This window comes from Haemaphysalis longicornis, unplaced genomic scaffold (genome assembly GCF_048455015.1).
Source record: "Haemaphysalis longicornis isolate Haplotype H1 unplaced genomic scaffold, Haemaphysalis longicornis Haplotype H1 scaffold_4, whole genome shotgun sequence".
Lineage (NCBI taxonomy): Eukaryota > Metazoa > Arthropoda > Arachnida > Ixodida > Ixodidae > Haemaphysalis > Haemaphysalis longicornis.
The window spans coordinates 39,017,829-39,033,647 of record NW_027526361.1 but is presented as its reverse complement, the minus strand read 5'-3'; the positions used below and the strand labels follow the sequence as shown (position 1 = coordinate 39,033,647).

Sequence of the window (15,819 nt, the reverse complement as noted above, 5' to 3'; positions counted from 1 at the left end):
GCTCGTCACTCTTTGGGAAGTGTTTGTTAAGATAGTAGGAAGCACTTGCGACAGAGGTGAGTAGGAAAATACCCTTTATTACAGTTCTGCGCCTCTAAATAAAAAAAGGAAAGCGATTTAAATTAGCAAGGCTGCGTTTATAAAATGATATTCATGCACTATAGACACATTAAAGTAGTCTTTAGTCATTAAATAATTTAAAGGACACGTTTGCACATAGAGAGCAATAGTATGATACAACACACCGAAACGTATACATAAAATGTACATGTCTAATCAGTCAGACAACACAGTAGTTCATACAAAAAAACAGTCCGTTGAAGGCTTGTCCGAGGACGTATTTACACACTGCTCACTTCACTGTCCGAAGCACATGGCTTGTGCAAGTGCAGCTTGTAGGACACTTTCTTCGCCATGAACCTGCGAAGGCAAGAAAAGCGTAAGTACTTTAAATATAAAAGTAATGCATTTCAAAACGAAAAAAATGTGGCTCCAATCCACGCTTTCGAGGTGGTTGGACTGCAAAGCTGTAAAGGACACCCACATGGATTACCAATGCGACGTCACTTGAATTCTCACACGTGGCTCTACAAAAAGTGGAACTAGAGAAAAGTGAAATGTACTTAACCACACTTTCTATTACTGCACAATGAAATTCACGACTGCTTCGTGCTCTTTTTCTTCCGACTGTTCTTCTGGTGTCTTTACATTCTGTGGTCTACCCAAGGTAGCCTGGAATGAACTGAAGGAGGGGGCTATACCGGTCTCCCTTTTTATATATGAAAGTGCAGTGACGTCACTACGTGATTTCTATTGCTGATGAGTACTTTTGCGCTTGGAGTAGATTATGCTGGCATAATCTTTACCAGTATGGCCAGTCCCCCTGGGTATGTGCCTGCCTTCTAAATGAATATAGTTTTCTGCTGACATCGTCATAGAAATTTGCTTGGATGTTAGAGGCATACTGCTTTGCAGTAGAAAGGATGTCCTGGTAGCCTCCTCTAATCGGACATGGAGGAGGCAGGCACCTTAACTGTACTGTAACAACTGGTTATCTACGAGAGCCTAAGTGAGCATGTTCGAGCGATGAAAACGATTTGCCATGGCCTCTAAGCAAGAAAATTCATTTTTGCACGCACTACAGTTATGCAGGACGTGATAAAGCTTGTTTATATCACCCGATATAAGCGTTTTAGTCCCAAACCGCACGGCAATGGCAAGTATGTTTCAAAAACTAGTGACAAACACAAGCTTTGTAGTACTTGGAGGATGGGAAGTGGCAGTGGCACTGGAGTGGAGGGGTGTATATCTTGCAATTATTTTAAAAACTCGTGCCTTTGTCATATTCGTGGCTTTGGACAAGTTATTTTACTTTCTTTAGCAGCGGTACACCACTTTTGTCAAGTGCACTCTGCACCCGTGTGGTCAACGCTACCACAAAAGCGCTTTTCCACATCGACCAGCGAGATCCATCTGCATTCGAGACCTCTCCATAAGAAGTCGCCAGAATTGCCGTTCAGGATTTGGCAGGCCGAGCGGCTACATGAATGTCGCATAACTGTCGCCCCCGCTAATTTCTAACCAGTGCCGTGACAAAATAGGGAAGAGAAAGTTGGAGTAGCACGTCGTAAATCTGCTACAAAAATATCCACAAATGGGAACGCATTAAATGACCCAACTTCCAAGTAGTATGCAATGCTTTTCCGAGTTCTTAGTGGCTAATCTGAATTCTCAACACACAACGCTCCGAGAATACTGTACAGTAGCAGACAGTTTTTTTTGGACTCCGAAAATTCAGACTTGCTGGGTATTACGGAGTTTCCCAGAAGAACCAACAAGTTGTCCCATAGGAGTAATGGCTCTGATTTTTGGACTGTTCTTTTATTCGGACTATTTTTCGCTCCCCTCCAGGTCCGAAAAATCAGTCTGCTACTGCATTCATCTGCAAACTGCATTCCTTTCTCAAGTTCACCGTCTTGTTCACCACTTTGCAGAAAAAAAACAGCATAATGGTTTCCTGTAAAGTGCACTTTCTGGTCAAGCACGGGTGCATGCACAGAAGCTTCTAGTTTTTTTTGTGCGCCTATAAGTGTCCTCGCACTATCTGCTAACCTCCACACTGCTCTTCCACCTTCTGTGTCTTATCCCAAAGGTGCTTGAAGCACAATAAGCAGAAAAATGTGGAATCTTTTACACTGAAACGTAGTTGCCCGTTAGAGCCACTACATTTTAGCATGAAAACCCTTAGAAATGCTGCTGTTGCAACAAGACCGCAATAACACTTTTTCTAACTGGTTTTCCGTCTGAATTAATTTACAATGGCTGTGTGCGTGCAATGATTTGGTAAACCTCCATTGAAGTCAAGTGTCAAGTGCGGTATACTCACTTGGAGTGTTGGTTGTCGAAGACGAGGACGTAAGCGCCCACGTTCTTGACGACGAGGTTGCCCTCGACGGGCTGCACGTCTGCCTGCACTCGCACCGAGGGCAAGATGACGTCCATCAACTCCAGCTCCACGCTCCGATCGAGGGGCTTGTAGCGCATCTCGAACGATATGCTCTGCACACACAGCGACAATGGATATTTGTACGGGTGTCTGCCACACATTGCAAATGGCAGCCAGCAGCAATTAACCTTCCAAAGAGCAAACTTCTAATGGTCATTACGGCATCGCAGAAAATAATGTGCTTTTAACAGTACTGTATAGTTGTCGCAGTTTTGACGGTTTATACCATATCCATACCATAAAGCAGTGGTTCTTAGCCATGACTTCCTTGGGGACCACTTTTGGGCTTCCTAAAGTGATGGGGGACCCCACGATGAAGCATATGTTGATCGGTGTCATAGTGTGAAACAATTTGCACTTAGCTTATGTCGCCCACAGACTTATCCAATGCCCACCTTTTCTGCTAGAAGGTAATAACAATGTGCGTCATAATGTTAAACAATTTGCTTTCGAAACTAAAAGTCTTCGAAACACCTTTATGCTACTATATGCAGCAGCTATACGGTTTTCAAGAGGTCGAAATTTTGAGTGCAGTTGGCCTTGAAGGGTTGACGAGTGGGATAGGAAGGCCAAATTTGGGAAAAGAAGATCGATATAAGCTTGTGTAACCTTATCTGTTGGATAGATATGGCCTGGAAAGCGTCCAGTGCAAAGCATTCCGATTAAAAGATACTGCCCTTGCTCCCGGAGGAGGGGGTACACACCTTGGGCTCGCACTTGAACTCCCAGAAGAGCGTGGTCTCTGGCAGTGTGAGGATCACAGGGATGCTGTAGCGTCCGCCGGCGTTGACCCAGACCTCTCCGCGGAGTCCGGCCGGGCCGCAGGCCGTGATCTCGTCCATGGTGCGTCCAGAGCTCATGTAGAAGAGGGCGCTACGGTCCTGGTGCGCCGAGGGCGAGCTGTTGTACGGGCTGCACGCCAGCAGGGAACGGGCAATCTCCTCGTCGCTGATGATGTCGAACTCCTGCTTGGGGTAACTGCTCGCGGCGCTCTCGGTGAAGCTGCTGCTGCTGCCACTCTGCAGGAACTGGGGCCTTCGCAGGCGCGGGAAGGACCTGTTGCGGGGAACACCGAGGAACGCGATAGGTCAGATTGTCGTTTGGTTTGCTTTGACAGCGATAAACAACCGTAATGCCTTTCCCTTTGAACCTTGCAACGTTTAGTCGACAATACCTTTCCTCAGCACTGGGATACACCTTGCAATGTAAATCCCCTCTTAAAATTTCCACACTGGTAGCGCAGCAACTAAGCTGTTCTGCTTCTAAGAAGCTAAGCTACTCTGCTTCTACACACAATTGGGGTCCTCCTGGATTATCAGTCCCGGACCGTCTGCGGACTATCCAAGACGTGATACAGCGCTAGATTTTCTCGTATTCCTACAGAGCTTCCAGTCCGAGGGCAGTCCTCGGACTGGCCGCGGGCTACCCAGGAGTGGTTAATCGAAGATGCCCAAGGTCATCTCAAACCCCTTGCCGCAGGGGCCGTATTTGTGAAGGTGGGAAATTTGAAACGGTGCTTGTGCACGGTGTTGTGAGGGCATTACTCATTGCTTACTCTTTTGGCGCAAAACACCAGAACTTGAAATAAATATTTTCTGATCCAAGGTAGTTTATTATCTAGTTTATGGGTTACCGGTAACAAAAGCAAATTTGTAGAGTTACAACATCGCGTTTCTTACCAGTTGCGAGTGATCTTGAGGGCTTCCGTCCTTGGAGTCACTTCCTGGGTTGGCGCTGAAGAGGATACAGGTTCGTCGGAAGAGCCTTTGCTGGACGAATCTGCAGGAAGCGCAGAAGGATTTACAAAATTAGAAGGTTCTTTGATCTACATAAATGCTGTTAGGCTGCAAATTGAGAAGCGGGTGTGGGTATACTTGTAAGTAGGGATGGGCGAATATTCGGTATTGTCGAATATTCGATCGAATAGCCCTCTATTCGTTATTCGCTTCGATCCGAATGCAGGTATTCAATATTTTCGAATTATTCGATGCTCCCGAATAGGCAGCTGAAAGCCAAGCTTTTCGGTCAAGCTTTCCGAGAGTTACCCCAGGCTTGGCTCAAGACCCACCGACGCGGACATTTCTATTATCAGTGCCGGCACTGCCGAGTTGCTGCCTTGCCTAGAGGTTCGACGAAGCTCTCGGCCGCCAGCACACTTTAGGTTAAAAAAAAAAAAGGCGGCACTGAAACGACACCGCTCCGAACATCGCGGCACCAAGCCAGCTGACTTGTACAGGCCGCCATTTTGAATAGGCATGCCGCCATTTTGAATAGGCTCGCACAGCGCGGCAGTACGCCCAACGTTACTAGAACCTATCTAGTAACGTTGAGTACGCCGCACTAAGCGAGCCTATTCAAAATGGCGGCCAGCCACTTGCGCTTTGCTTGGCTACGGCCGAGGATACTAGTGGCTACAATACTTCTTTTTTTAACGGAACTTCTAGGCGGCGCTTAACTCTGCGAGTTTCTAGGCGGCGCTTAAACTTGTGAATGAGCAGCCTGCGGAAACTGCTGCACCTAGAGCATGTGGCGCAACAGGCATTTCTTCATAAAACTTGTGAATACAGCAAAGGAAAGCTGTGTGTAAGATTTTGCAATAAATGTTCAACTGGTAATAGTTTTACACAATGCTGTGCCTACGTGAGTTCTAATTATTAGAAAAAAATGTGTACATTAGTCAGGTCACAAGTTGCTCATTTGTCTTTGTGATTTGCAATGTGCACTATTCGAACTATTCGATTCGAAATTATTCGACCAAATCACTATTCGCTTCGAACCTCAAAATCTATATTCGCCCATCCCTACTTGTAAGTCCTTAGGCCCCATATGCCACAAGCATTGATACGTTTGCATCTCAAGCCCTAAGAAGAAAACAGATTTGCGTGGTGTTTACGAACCTTGTCCGGCACGCATTGCGATTCTACCCTCGCTAATGTAGGTTCCCGTTTTAGAAATGCAAGTGCACAACGTTTCTAGGCTGGGTCACCCCTTGGGATAATTATGTCAGGGGTGGTATGGCTATCGATTCTTATGATTCAGGTTTTTACTTAAACTCCTCACTAAATGCAACTTGGGGAACACGAGTATATGAGACTTGGAACTTCAAACAATATGTTCCCATTGTTATGTCATCAGAAACTATATCTGGCACTGAGAAGAGAAGGGCACTGGACAAACGGTCTGTGTGCCTTGACTAGAAAGTGGGAGCTCTCGCCAATCAATTTATAGTATACTATACCAACCACAAATAGGCGAACTAGTGTAGCCGATTGCATAGCCGACCCACCCAGCAACCCCAAATCTCTGGCGGTGTCAATTACCAGTGGTGTCGATGGCTTCCTCCTGCTCATCCTTCTTAACTGCCCGTTCGCCAATGTCATCTTCTTCACTCTCTCCGGATACATTGGAGCAGACGGAAGGTTTCCTGGCAGCCCGTTCCAACTCCTTGTGCTGGAATGCGCAGGCGTTGCACACACGTGCCGGTCGGCTGCGCGGGAAATTTGAGCCGATTAGAGCCTCGACTGAAGCCAACTACATGAACTGTACGTCTGTGTAGCATAGCGATACATTTTGATAATAAGCAGGGGTGAATTATGAGCGTATACCTGCTGGCGGTCGTCATCAGCCAATTGTTGCAGCAGTCGTTGCAGTAGATCCGTCCGCACATCCGGCAGTGGTGCTGGAACAACATGGGAACTACTTCAAGTGCCGATAATCGCCGTAAACACTAAACTCCATGTTCTGCAGTAAAACTTCCTTCCTACAACCAATACAAGTTCATGAGCAAATTTATGTAAGTACACATTGTATCACAGCTGCTCGTGATAAATTCCAATAGTTTGAGAAAGCAGGTATAAATGGCAGATTTCACTTTAAATTATGAAAGCAAACTAATGAATGTTGGCAGGTTCGAAAACTGCGCATTTAGTATTCACAAGACGTCGTATTATGCTTACACTGTCGTATTTAATTGCACAGACGTAAAGAAAAACAATCTACAAAAGGGAATGTGACAAGAGCGGACAAGCAGCAGAAGCAAGAACATGCCAGCCACATGACGTTCCACTATAATCATCATGGTTTGGCGTTTTAACTGCCTTTATTGGCATTGCGTCATGCAGATTCATGCGTTCAAGCTCAATGCACGTGCAGAAGACACGTTCTTATGAGGGGCTGCCCTGCTGTGAAGACGTTGAATGTCCTGGTGGGTGGTTACTGCCCCGTTCACATGTACTCACCTTTCGCAATGTGAAGGTAAATGCGGCCGAACACTGCAGGCAACAACTAGTTTCATCGTTATCCATCCACTTGTCAGTTGCTTGAAGCTTTTGCAAGAACTGCAAGTTGTCATTTTGCTTCCACAGCGTGTCTTTTTCCCTGTGGACCGAAACAGAAGCACATTAGGAATGGAATGGCGCACTTCTTTGGTAGATGTTTGACTGATTTGATTGTGGGGTTTAAATGCGCCGACTCTTCACAGGCGATGAGGCGCGCCATAGTGGAGGGCTTCGGATTAATTTTGACCACCTGGGGATTTTAATGTGCACCGATATCGAAAACAGGCGTTTTCGCTTTTCGTCTCCATCAAAAAAGTGCCTGCCACGTATGGGAATCGACCCCGCGTCCTCATGCTCAGCATCAGAACGCCTTAGCTTTTTGTAGACAAATGGATCATTATGCAGTGTGGTGAAGAAATTTGTAGACATCTTAAGGCGAGGTTCACATTGATGCAGTTATCATGAATTCCTGCTACCGCAATTCGGAAAGCACGAGAATTGGCTGAATATTGTTGGTGCACATTAACACGCGACATTCAGAAAAGCTTGCTTCGCTTGTTAACTAGAGATTATTGCATTTAAAAATACAAAAATAAATGAAGATGAATGAATACAAGAAAAAGCAAACTAAGCTTGAAAGAAATGAGTGGCAAAAACATCAGCTTTCTCCAGGAAAAACACGAGCCATTTATTTTATGGTTTTTACGGCATTTGAAATGAACAAAACAGAACGCATTCATACTTTGTACATAAAGCTAACTTATAGCGATGAAAACAAAATTTCGAACAGGGCGTTGGCGGAATTTAACAATTTTCGCCGATTGGGTCACACCGGAGCACTGTCACCGTAGCTGATGAATCCGCCGACGTAGTGTGCAAATGGATGCGTGCAATGAAAAATAAATACCACTGCACTCGGCACGGCAGTGAATCTTCTATATGTTGGGGTTTCCTAACTAGCATCGAGAAGGGGGGGGGGGGGGGGGGGGGGCTTACTTCACAAGCTTAACTATCTTCTTCTTGAGCTCAACGGTGTCCATCTTTAGCTGGCTGAGCTGTTCCTCGAATGATGCGATGAGCACGGCGCTCTGGTCAAGTTGAACTTTCAGCTGCTCGCCATATTCCTTGTCGACATCGGCTTGCACACGAAGCTGGAATACACGAGAAAAACAGTAATGCCACTTCTTGAAACAGGTTTTCTTGTTTATGTTTGCACTGTTTAATCCTTCAAAATGCCAAAAAAGTTGAGCTAGAAATTCGACAACTTCCGAGAGAGAAACTAGAGGTGTTCAATAGGCCATAGGCTGCACTTCAATTAAGTTTAAATTTAAGTTTAATCGTGCAATGTGCGATCATGTAAATTTACAAGAAATTGGCTGCTTGCATAAGGGGCCACCAGTGAGCCGCCAGCTATATCCTATAAAATTAGCAGACCTTGTGTAGCTTACCACTCAGACATGTGGCGAAATATTAGTTTGAACCGAATGCACGAGAGTCACTGTTTAGCATAGACAAGAGGTGGAATTATATGGACAGGGTGATAGGTAACAGATGACATGACCACGGCTGTTCCTGGATATCCCTATACGGACAGTGACACTTCCGAAGAGGACATCTCAGCAGTGCACACAATACGGGCATACTCACTCTTTTAAGTTCGTCGCTAAGAATGGAACACTCCTCTTCTCGCGAAGCAAGTACCAGTTGAAGCTTTTCAATCTGAAGAGAGGAAACATCGTAATGCATTGTTTAGCCAAACCTTTTAACACCTGCCAATATTTAAATATACTACTGGATGTATGTATGGATGTATGAATTTCGGGAGGAGGAGGAGGAAAAGAGTACTAGGTCATAGCTGCTCCCCTTACCTCTTGGATGAACTTGGTTTGCTCCGACACTTGGTCTACTCTGAGACCCTCGACGCAGTGCTCCAGTTCACCGATCATACGCTCTTGGTCTTCCAGTCGCTCCCGCATTTCCTGGATGACAGCTTGCTGAGTCACGTAATTCTAGGGAGGGGTGTAGAAAGTTAGTAGTGGAGATTAGTAAAGCGGGATCAGGCATCAATTAGTTGCCGTGCCTTAATTGCAATTGGTAGCGCATTCCTAGTAGCGCAGATTGTTGGAAAGCTGTGTGTCAAAGTGCAATATTCTCTGTATAAAACCATGCTGAGAATACAAGGGCATTTTGCAGTGAGCTGAACTGCATTGTGTGTGCAGCAAACGTATGGGTAAATCAAAATATTTCGGTGTGTTAAATGAATTAGCGATGAAGTTGCTACGAAATTCATCACATAAGCTACACAAGTCGTTTAGACTGACATCAGTGAATGTTGTTCGTTACATGTGGCTTAAATTTATAAACAAGACTCGCCGAGGCTCAGTGGCTGAGGCGTTACGGTGCAGAGCACAAGTACACGGGTTCCTCATTGCAGCAGCCTTTTGATAATGGAAGCGAAATACGGAAATGCCTGTGTGTTGAGGTTTTGGCGCACATTTAAGACCCCAAGTGGTATAAATCCATAGCCCTCCACTATAGCCCACCTCGTAGCTGGATGCAGCTTCGGTGTGCAGCAAAATTTGAATTGAAATAACTAAACTCATGGGAGCTATAGGGATGAACGAGATTCATGAGCTGACTATAGATGAATGAGATCAAACAACGCATTGTGGTCTTAAGGCAACAACTAGTTTGGAAAGGAGGAAAACCTGCTGCAACAACCGATCTTTTAGTCTTTCTCAACACAGTTTTCTTGAACGACTTATAACAGCCATGTTTCGGCTGGGTGGAACGCTCATAAAATACTGCAGCATGAAATAAACGCCAACGTATTAAGCTTCCAGTCACAAGACTCACAACCCACTTTCATGCATTCACCCTCTCGTGATTATTTTATGCGCTATCAACAAAGTATACTTGACAACACGACCACTATACCCCTGATGTTATCCATAAATTGCAGACCCTTAATTGCTGACTAGAGAAAGAGCATCGACACCACCGCCCCTGACATACGCACATTTTGTTCTACGTGTTTGTGAGCTAACATGCAGCATAGATCTTAATCTGCACTGCTCGCTTTGGCGACACATCCAGAGTGTCTCGACGTTCTGATATTGAAGCCGTGCATGAGGACATGCCTGAACACCCTCGACAGAGTCGCATTGAACCATTTCGACGTTGCTAGCGGCCTGGCACGCGTTTAATGGGTGTCTGTCCTTTTCTATCCCCCTCTTCCCGCAACGGCGACCTCCAGTCCTCCTCTTCCAAATAAAAGAGTTTTTTTTGAATTCAGTACTCCTCTCAAGTGCCAAAGTATTTGTTATCTGCAGCTGAATGATTTTCTGTTGTCATCGATGCGAGGTGCAATTACAATTACAAGAGGTACAATAACCCAGCTCAAGGAGGGCATTTACCGGAGACCATTTCACGCATTACGCCCGCGCAGAGAAATGTGAATGCTGTCGCATAAGAACTCGTTAGCTAAACTGGCTTCAGTGATATCGCAGTTAGCAGTGTTCGGTCTGCTTTAGCGTAGCAGTCATGCAAGCCATGTCCTTTTCTGGCTGCATAACGCGAGCGGTGGTTTTCAACGCGCCGTAAGAATTTAATTCACACGTGATACGACAAAATGATTATTGTGCATTCATAGCGTGCAGCGAGTGACCTCCGTGCGCATGCGCGAGCACACTTGTTTGTAGCGCGTGAGCCTACCTGGTAGAGGTGACTGTTCGAGGTGGTCTGCACCCGCAGCCTGTCGGTGAGCGTGCCGAGTTCCTGCTCGAGCTGCTGCTGCCTCTCGACGCTCTGGCGGCGGCTGGCGTCCATCTGCGTGATCTGGAGGTCCCGCTGCTCGAGCTGCTCCTCGAGCTCCTTGTTGCGCAGCATCAGCTCCCCGCGCTCCCGCGAAATCTCTCGCATCTGAACGCTCTTGAGACTGCGCTCGGTGCGGAGCATGCCGGTCGCCCGCAGCCTGCGATCAATGCCAGGTTCGTTGTACATTTGCCGCAGGACGGTTACAGTTATTTCATTAAAGGTCAAACGAAAAAAAAATGTCTGCGCATTTGGGTGTACCAATGGAGTATACCGTCAAGGGGATGGTAGACTGCGCACTGGAGAACTGTTTGCAGCTAATAAATGTAAATCCGTTCCACTCAGTGTGAACGCTGACGAAAGTGCGGAGCAGTGATTCGCCATATTCGGCTGTAGCGCCGTCATCCGCTCACTCTTGCCACCCATCACGCTCTTTCGCCGCCCTGTCTCATTCCCCTCCTGATTTTAACGGAGGTTTGTCCAACGCATTTCAAATTTCCCGCCTTCAAAGTGCTCGCGCGCGCCCCCTGCCCGAAACTGCGCCAGCGGGAGTTGTGTTCTTTTTGTTCTTGCTTTTCCTCCCGGCGTTGCACTGACACTTTTTTTTCGCTTATAAAAATCAACCCAACGTGCGGTCGATCCCTAGTAAAACGCAGACGCTGGCGGTTAATTACGTATATTTTGCCTCAAATGTACCTGCAGTTTTATTTGCGCTAAAAAACGGGGAGGTGTAGGCGCCAGTGATTCGCGAGTTTCGAACATAAGGTGTCTTCGATTTTACTGCACTCGCTGCACTCATTCAGGTAGTGCAGCACTCGTCTCTTCGATTTTCGAGTGCAGCGCGCGGCGCCTGCACTTTTCTCTTCGATTTACCGACGGTGCAGAGAGTGCAAGATGAGTTCACGCTTTCCCTGCACCTCCCAGGGAGGAGGTGCAGAAGCAGACGACAAAAGTGCAGGACCGGTTCTGCAGTGGCGGCGCCTGCGCTGAACTGGCTGAACTCATCCTGAACTCATGCAGAAAGTGCAGGCCAAATCGAAGAGACCTATAAACAGCTTGGCCGGCTTGGCGCTTGGCTTAAGTATTCTAGTTCACTCTACTTTGTGGGGCGCCGCGACGACAGCCGCTACGACGGAACGCCGCGTGGCCACCGTAGTGTGGCTCTGCTTGGGTCCAGCGAGCGAGCTACGACGACAAGGCGAAAACATGTAGGAGTGATCCCAGTGAATATGATCGCAGCCCTCATTGATTTGACGAGTGCGGAGTGCCCCATGGCGACCACAAACATCCCAACCACCGAATAAACGCGTATGCCATTGCGCATTACGCGCTACGCTCCATCAGCCCACGATCCCCGTGTCCCTTACTGGATTAATTTTCTCATTCACTCCCGCCTTAAAAAAAAAAGCTAATACGGGCGCAGCACATGCAGGCGGACCGGGAGCTGGCTCACTGACCTCAGGCAAGGGCGCAATTTTCAAAGTGAAAGCAAGTCAAGTTGAAACTGATTCAAGTTGAAACAGTCAAGTTGACTGTTTCCACCGACATAACCAAAATCATGGCCACGCAGTCCAACCATGAACAGCTGCTTACCACTTTAACAAACCGTATTTCTGTGCTCGAATCACCTCAGACCGAGCAACGCACACTCACCGAAACTAACGAGGCACTTAGCATAAAACACGACATCGAAATCCTTAAAGCCGCCCACACTGATGCTAACAACCGAATGCGCCGTAACAACCTTTTTTTCGGACTTGACGATTCGGCGGACGAAACCTGGGAAGGTTCGGAGGAATCGATTATCACGTTTTGCAACAACCATCTTCACGTCAAACTTGAACCAAACAGCATCGAGCGTGCACATCGCCTGGGAACATTTGCAGAACTCAAAAAACGTCCCATTGTAGTAAAACTAAGCCATTTCAAAACTAAAGAGAAAATACTAAGTAACGGACCAAAATTGAAAAACACTACCTTCGCAATCAGAGAAGACTTCGCCCCATCCACGCGCCTTGCACGCTCGAAGCTGTTGAAATTCATCCGGCCCCAAAACTGCGCTTTCAAACTTAGTGTCGACAAGTTACACGTAGGTAAAAAAACTTACTTCTACGACGCACTATCTGACAGCATTAAGGAACGCAACTGGTCTAATGACACGTTAGAATCCATGCCCAAGCACCGCCAGCAAACACAACCACTAGCGCCCCGTGACAATCCCCGAATCGCCCATTCCAGAGTACCACGAGCCACCGTCCTGCATCTGTCTTAAATCTTAACGTTGCATTTACAAACATTAGAAGTGTAATCCCTAAACGCGACCAGATTCAGAGCCTCATCGAAGATATCAGTGCTGACATCATAATACTGACAGAAACTTGGCTACACGTAAACATAAGCGATAATGAAGTGCTTCCCTCTAACCTAAATTTTTCTCTTTATCGCCGCGATCGTAACGACCGTAGAGGCGGTGGCGTTCTCATAGCTATCAAAAATACCTTTTCATCTTCGATCATATGCGCCGACGAAAATATCGAACTAACATGGGTTTGCGTATCCGATCCTCCCCGGAAACTAATATTCGGCATTTGCTACAGGCCACCGGACAGCCCCCCTAATTTTTGTAACATGTTCCGCAACTCTTTAACATTAGTTCAAAATAAATATCCCGATACACCCATCTTCATATTTGGCGACTTCAACTACCCACAAATCAGCTGGCCTTTACTTTCTATCCCTGACAGATCTTCTAAAGAAGCAGAGCAATTCCTAGACGTAACATTAGATTTCAACCTTCATCAGTCAATAACATGCCCTACCAGAGGCAACAACACACTCGACTTGCTGCTAACATCCTGCCCTGATGACATCAAATCAGTAACCGCACTTCCTGGGCTTAGCGATCATAGTTTACTTCATATTTGCATCGCTTCCCCACTAAAAAGGAGATCACCAACAACGCAACTTATCACAGATTATAAGCGGGGAAACTTTGATGCCATTAACAATGAACTTGCTCTTTTCTTCGATAGCTTCCGAGATACTTACTTAACCAGATCTGTTAATGCCAACTGGGAACTTTACAAGACTACGTTACTTAATCTTAAAAACGGACACATTCCAACAATAGTTATCAAATCCGACTCTAACAATGAATGGTTTACAAAACGCCTAAAAAGCCTCCGTAACCGCAAAAAGCGCCTTTACAGAACAGCACATTCAAACAACAGCTCTTTAGCATGGGAACGTTACCACTCATGCGCTAAACAATATATTCAAGAACTAACTACAGCAAAAGAAAAATTCTTCTCCGAAGATCTGTTATCCATTCTTCAGACTAACCCAAACAAATTCTGGCGCATTCTATCACCAAAGTCCCGATTCAGCCGCATAGCACTTACAAACTCGGAAGGAGTAACTATCGACACTAACCAATGCGCCACTGCCCTGAACGATCACTTTTCCTCTGTGTTTTCCTCCGCCAGTAACAATGTTGCCGTCACACCACTGGACCCTCCCCCAATCGAAATGCCTGATATTGTAATCTGCCCTGAGGGAATAGCTAACCTTATAAAAGCTCTTAAACTTTCATCTTCAGCCGGCTGCGATCAGATTAACAGTAAACTACTGAAAAATACCCTACTGCTCTCTAGTCAAATCTTACACCTAATATTTACCCAGTCACTTGACACCGGGCACGTCCCGGATGATTTGAAAAAAGCCCAGATCGTACCAATTTTTAAATCCGGTAACCCTGCAATCCCAACTAACTATCGTCCTATCCAGGCGCGTAGCCAGGATTTTTGTTCGGGGGGGGCTAAGATTGTTCTCGTCCCCCCCCCCCCCCCCCCCCCCCCCGAACAAAAAAAGTGCGGTAGTTTGCAAGCGCCCTTAAAGGCTATGAAGATAAAATACATGTTTGGTTCATTCAAAAGTCTGCCTTGTCCCGATATCAATGATACCAGTTTTATCGCAATCTTCAAAGGAATAATCAAAATATTAAATTACACGTTTGAAGCAATGGCGAATCCCCGCCCACTTTCCGGCGGCGATTTCACTATGACAGTTCAGGATCTTGTTGGTACGATTGGCGCCCAACGACTTAAGTCACCGCCAAGGAACATGATTGCGCGATTGTAGACGGGCCTCCATTGATCTTATCATTTGAATTCTAACGTGCAGTTAACACATTCATAACTACGCGTTAGTGCTAGCCTATATATATACCACTCCTGCCGATGTCACTTCACTGCAGCGCTAAATTTTAAAAATTTTGACATTTGTTGCATTGCTTCGGTTTAAAAAACGCCTGTGATTGGAATGGAGCTGTGCGAGTTACCAAAGGCTAGTTGCTATTCAATTGAACAAGGTTATATTTTGTCTTTAAAAGGCTCTTTAAGGTTCTCTCATGATATTGGTGTTTATTATGATTGTATTTGTGCCAACTGAAGTTGTAAACTGGGCGGAAATCCGCAGACCACATGGTACAAATCTCTGGCCGTGATACGGGACGTACATTGCACGCACAGGAACCTTGTGCAGGCATTGCATTAAACGGCCATAGTTTCATTCAGTTACTTGCTTTATCTCAACGTGTGGAGTATGATAGGTGTGATAACCGCAATAAAATGACGTAGGCCGTAAGAATTAGATTTTTTTTATTTAGTTGTCCTTGTCCAAAATGCAAAATAAAATGTGTTGCGTACGCCTGCACAGTAGCGGCCAGTGTCAGGCCAATGGAGCTCATTCTGTGCAGTATACATCGATTCTATGCACTTGCGTTATCTGTAGCGCAGATCTTATCTTTAAAAAATGAGAGGCTATGAATTATACATACAAGAAGCGTTATATCTCTAGCAATAATTTTAACAAATATCAACCCTAAACACACAGACATCATGCGCAATAACAGCGCTGTTAAGCACGAAAATTACATGAACATGGCAAGATTAGTCCACACCAAAGCGTAATAATTCAGCCATTGGTATTTGTTAAGTCATGCCAGTTTAAATTTGCGCTTCTGTTTTGAGTCTCAACACAGTCCATTTCGTAGCTTCTATCAGGTCTCCGGGCGGACATGAGAAGCTTGTGCTTTGTAACATAATGGATCTGTTTTACATTTCGGCACAGCCTAAATGTAGAGTCTGCTGTAATGAGCATGGTGTTCTCAAATAGTTGCATTATTACCTGTCAAGTTTTCAATGCTTCGTGCATAAATGCCCT

At 45.8% G+C, this 15,819-nt stretch overlaps 1 protein-coding gene across 4 annotated transcripts in view; it reads right to left on the bottom strand.

Moving 5' to 3' along the window:
* Nucleotides 1–57: 57 nt before the first annotated feature.
* LOC144178526 (uncharacterized) overlaps nt 58–15,819 on the bottom strand; it is a 50,548-nt gene continuing 34,786 nt past the window's right edge. For 2 of the 4 annotated variants that reach the window (XM_077706451.1, XM_077706449.1), the window contains exons 10-20: nt 10,498–10,756; nt 8,652–8,792; nt 8,431–8,502; nt 7,780–7,934; nt 6,745–6,883; nt 6,112–6,185; nt 5,827–5,993; nt 4,186–4,285; nt 3,211–3,562; nt 2,387–2,559; nt 58–420 (exon numbers count right to left, since the gene is read on the bottom strand). In XM_077706451.1, coding sequence (XP_077562577.1) covers nt 342–420; nt 2,387–2,559; nt 3,211–3,562; nt 4,186–4,285; nt 5,827–5,993; nt 6,112–6,185; nt 6,745–6,883; nt 7,780–7,934; nt 8,431–8,502; nt 8,652–8,792; nt 10,498–10,756 — 1,711 coding nt within the window. In that variant the 3' untranslated portion in view covers nt 58–341. The remainder of the gene's footprint in view (nt 421–2,386; nt 2,560–3,210; nt 3,563–4,185; nt 4,286–5,826; nt 5,994–6,111; nt 6,186–6,744; nt 6,884–7,779; nt 7,935–8,430; nt 8,503–8,651; nt 8,793–10,497; nt 10,757–15,819) is intronic. The other 2 variants (XM_077706450.1, XM_077706452.1) reach the window with 2 other exon arrangements.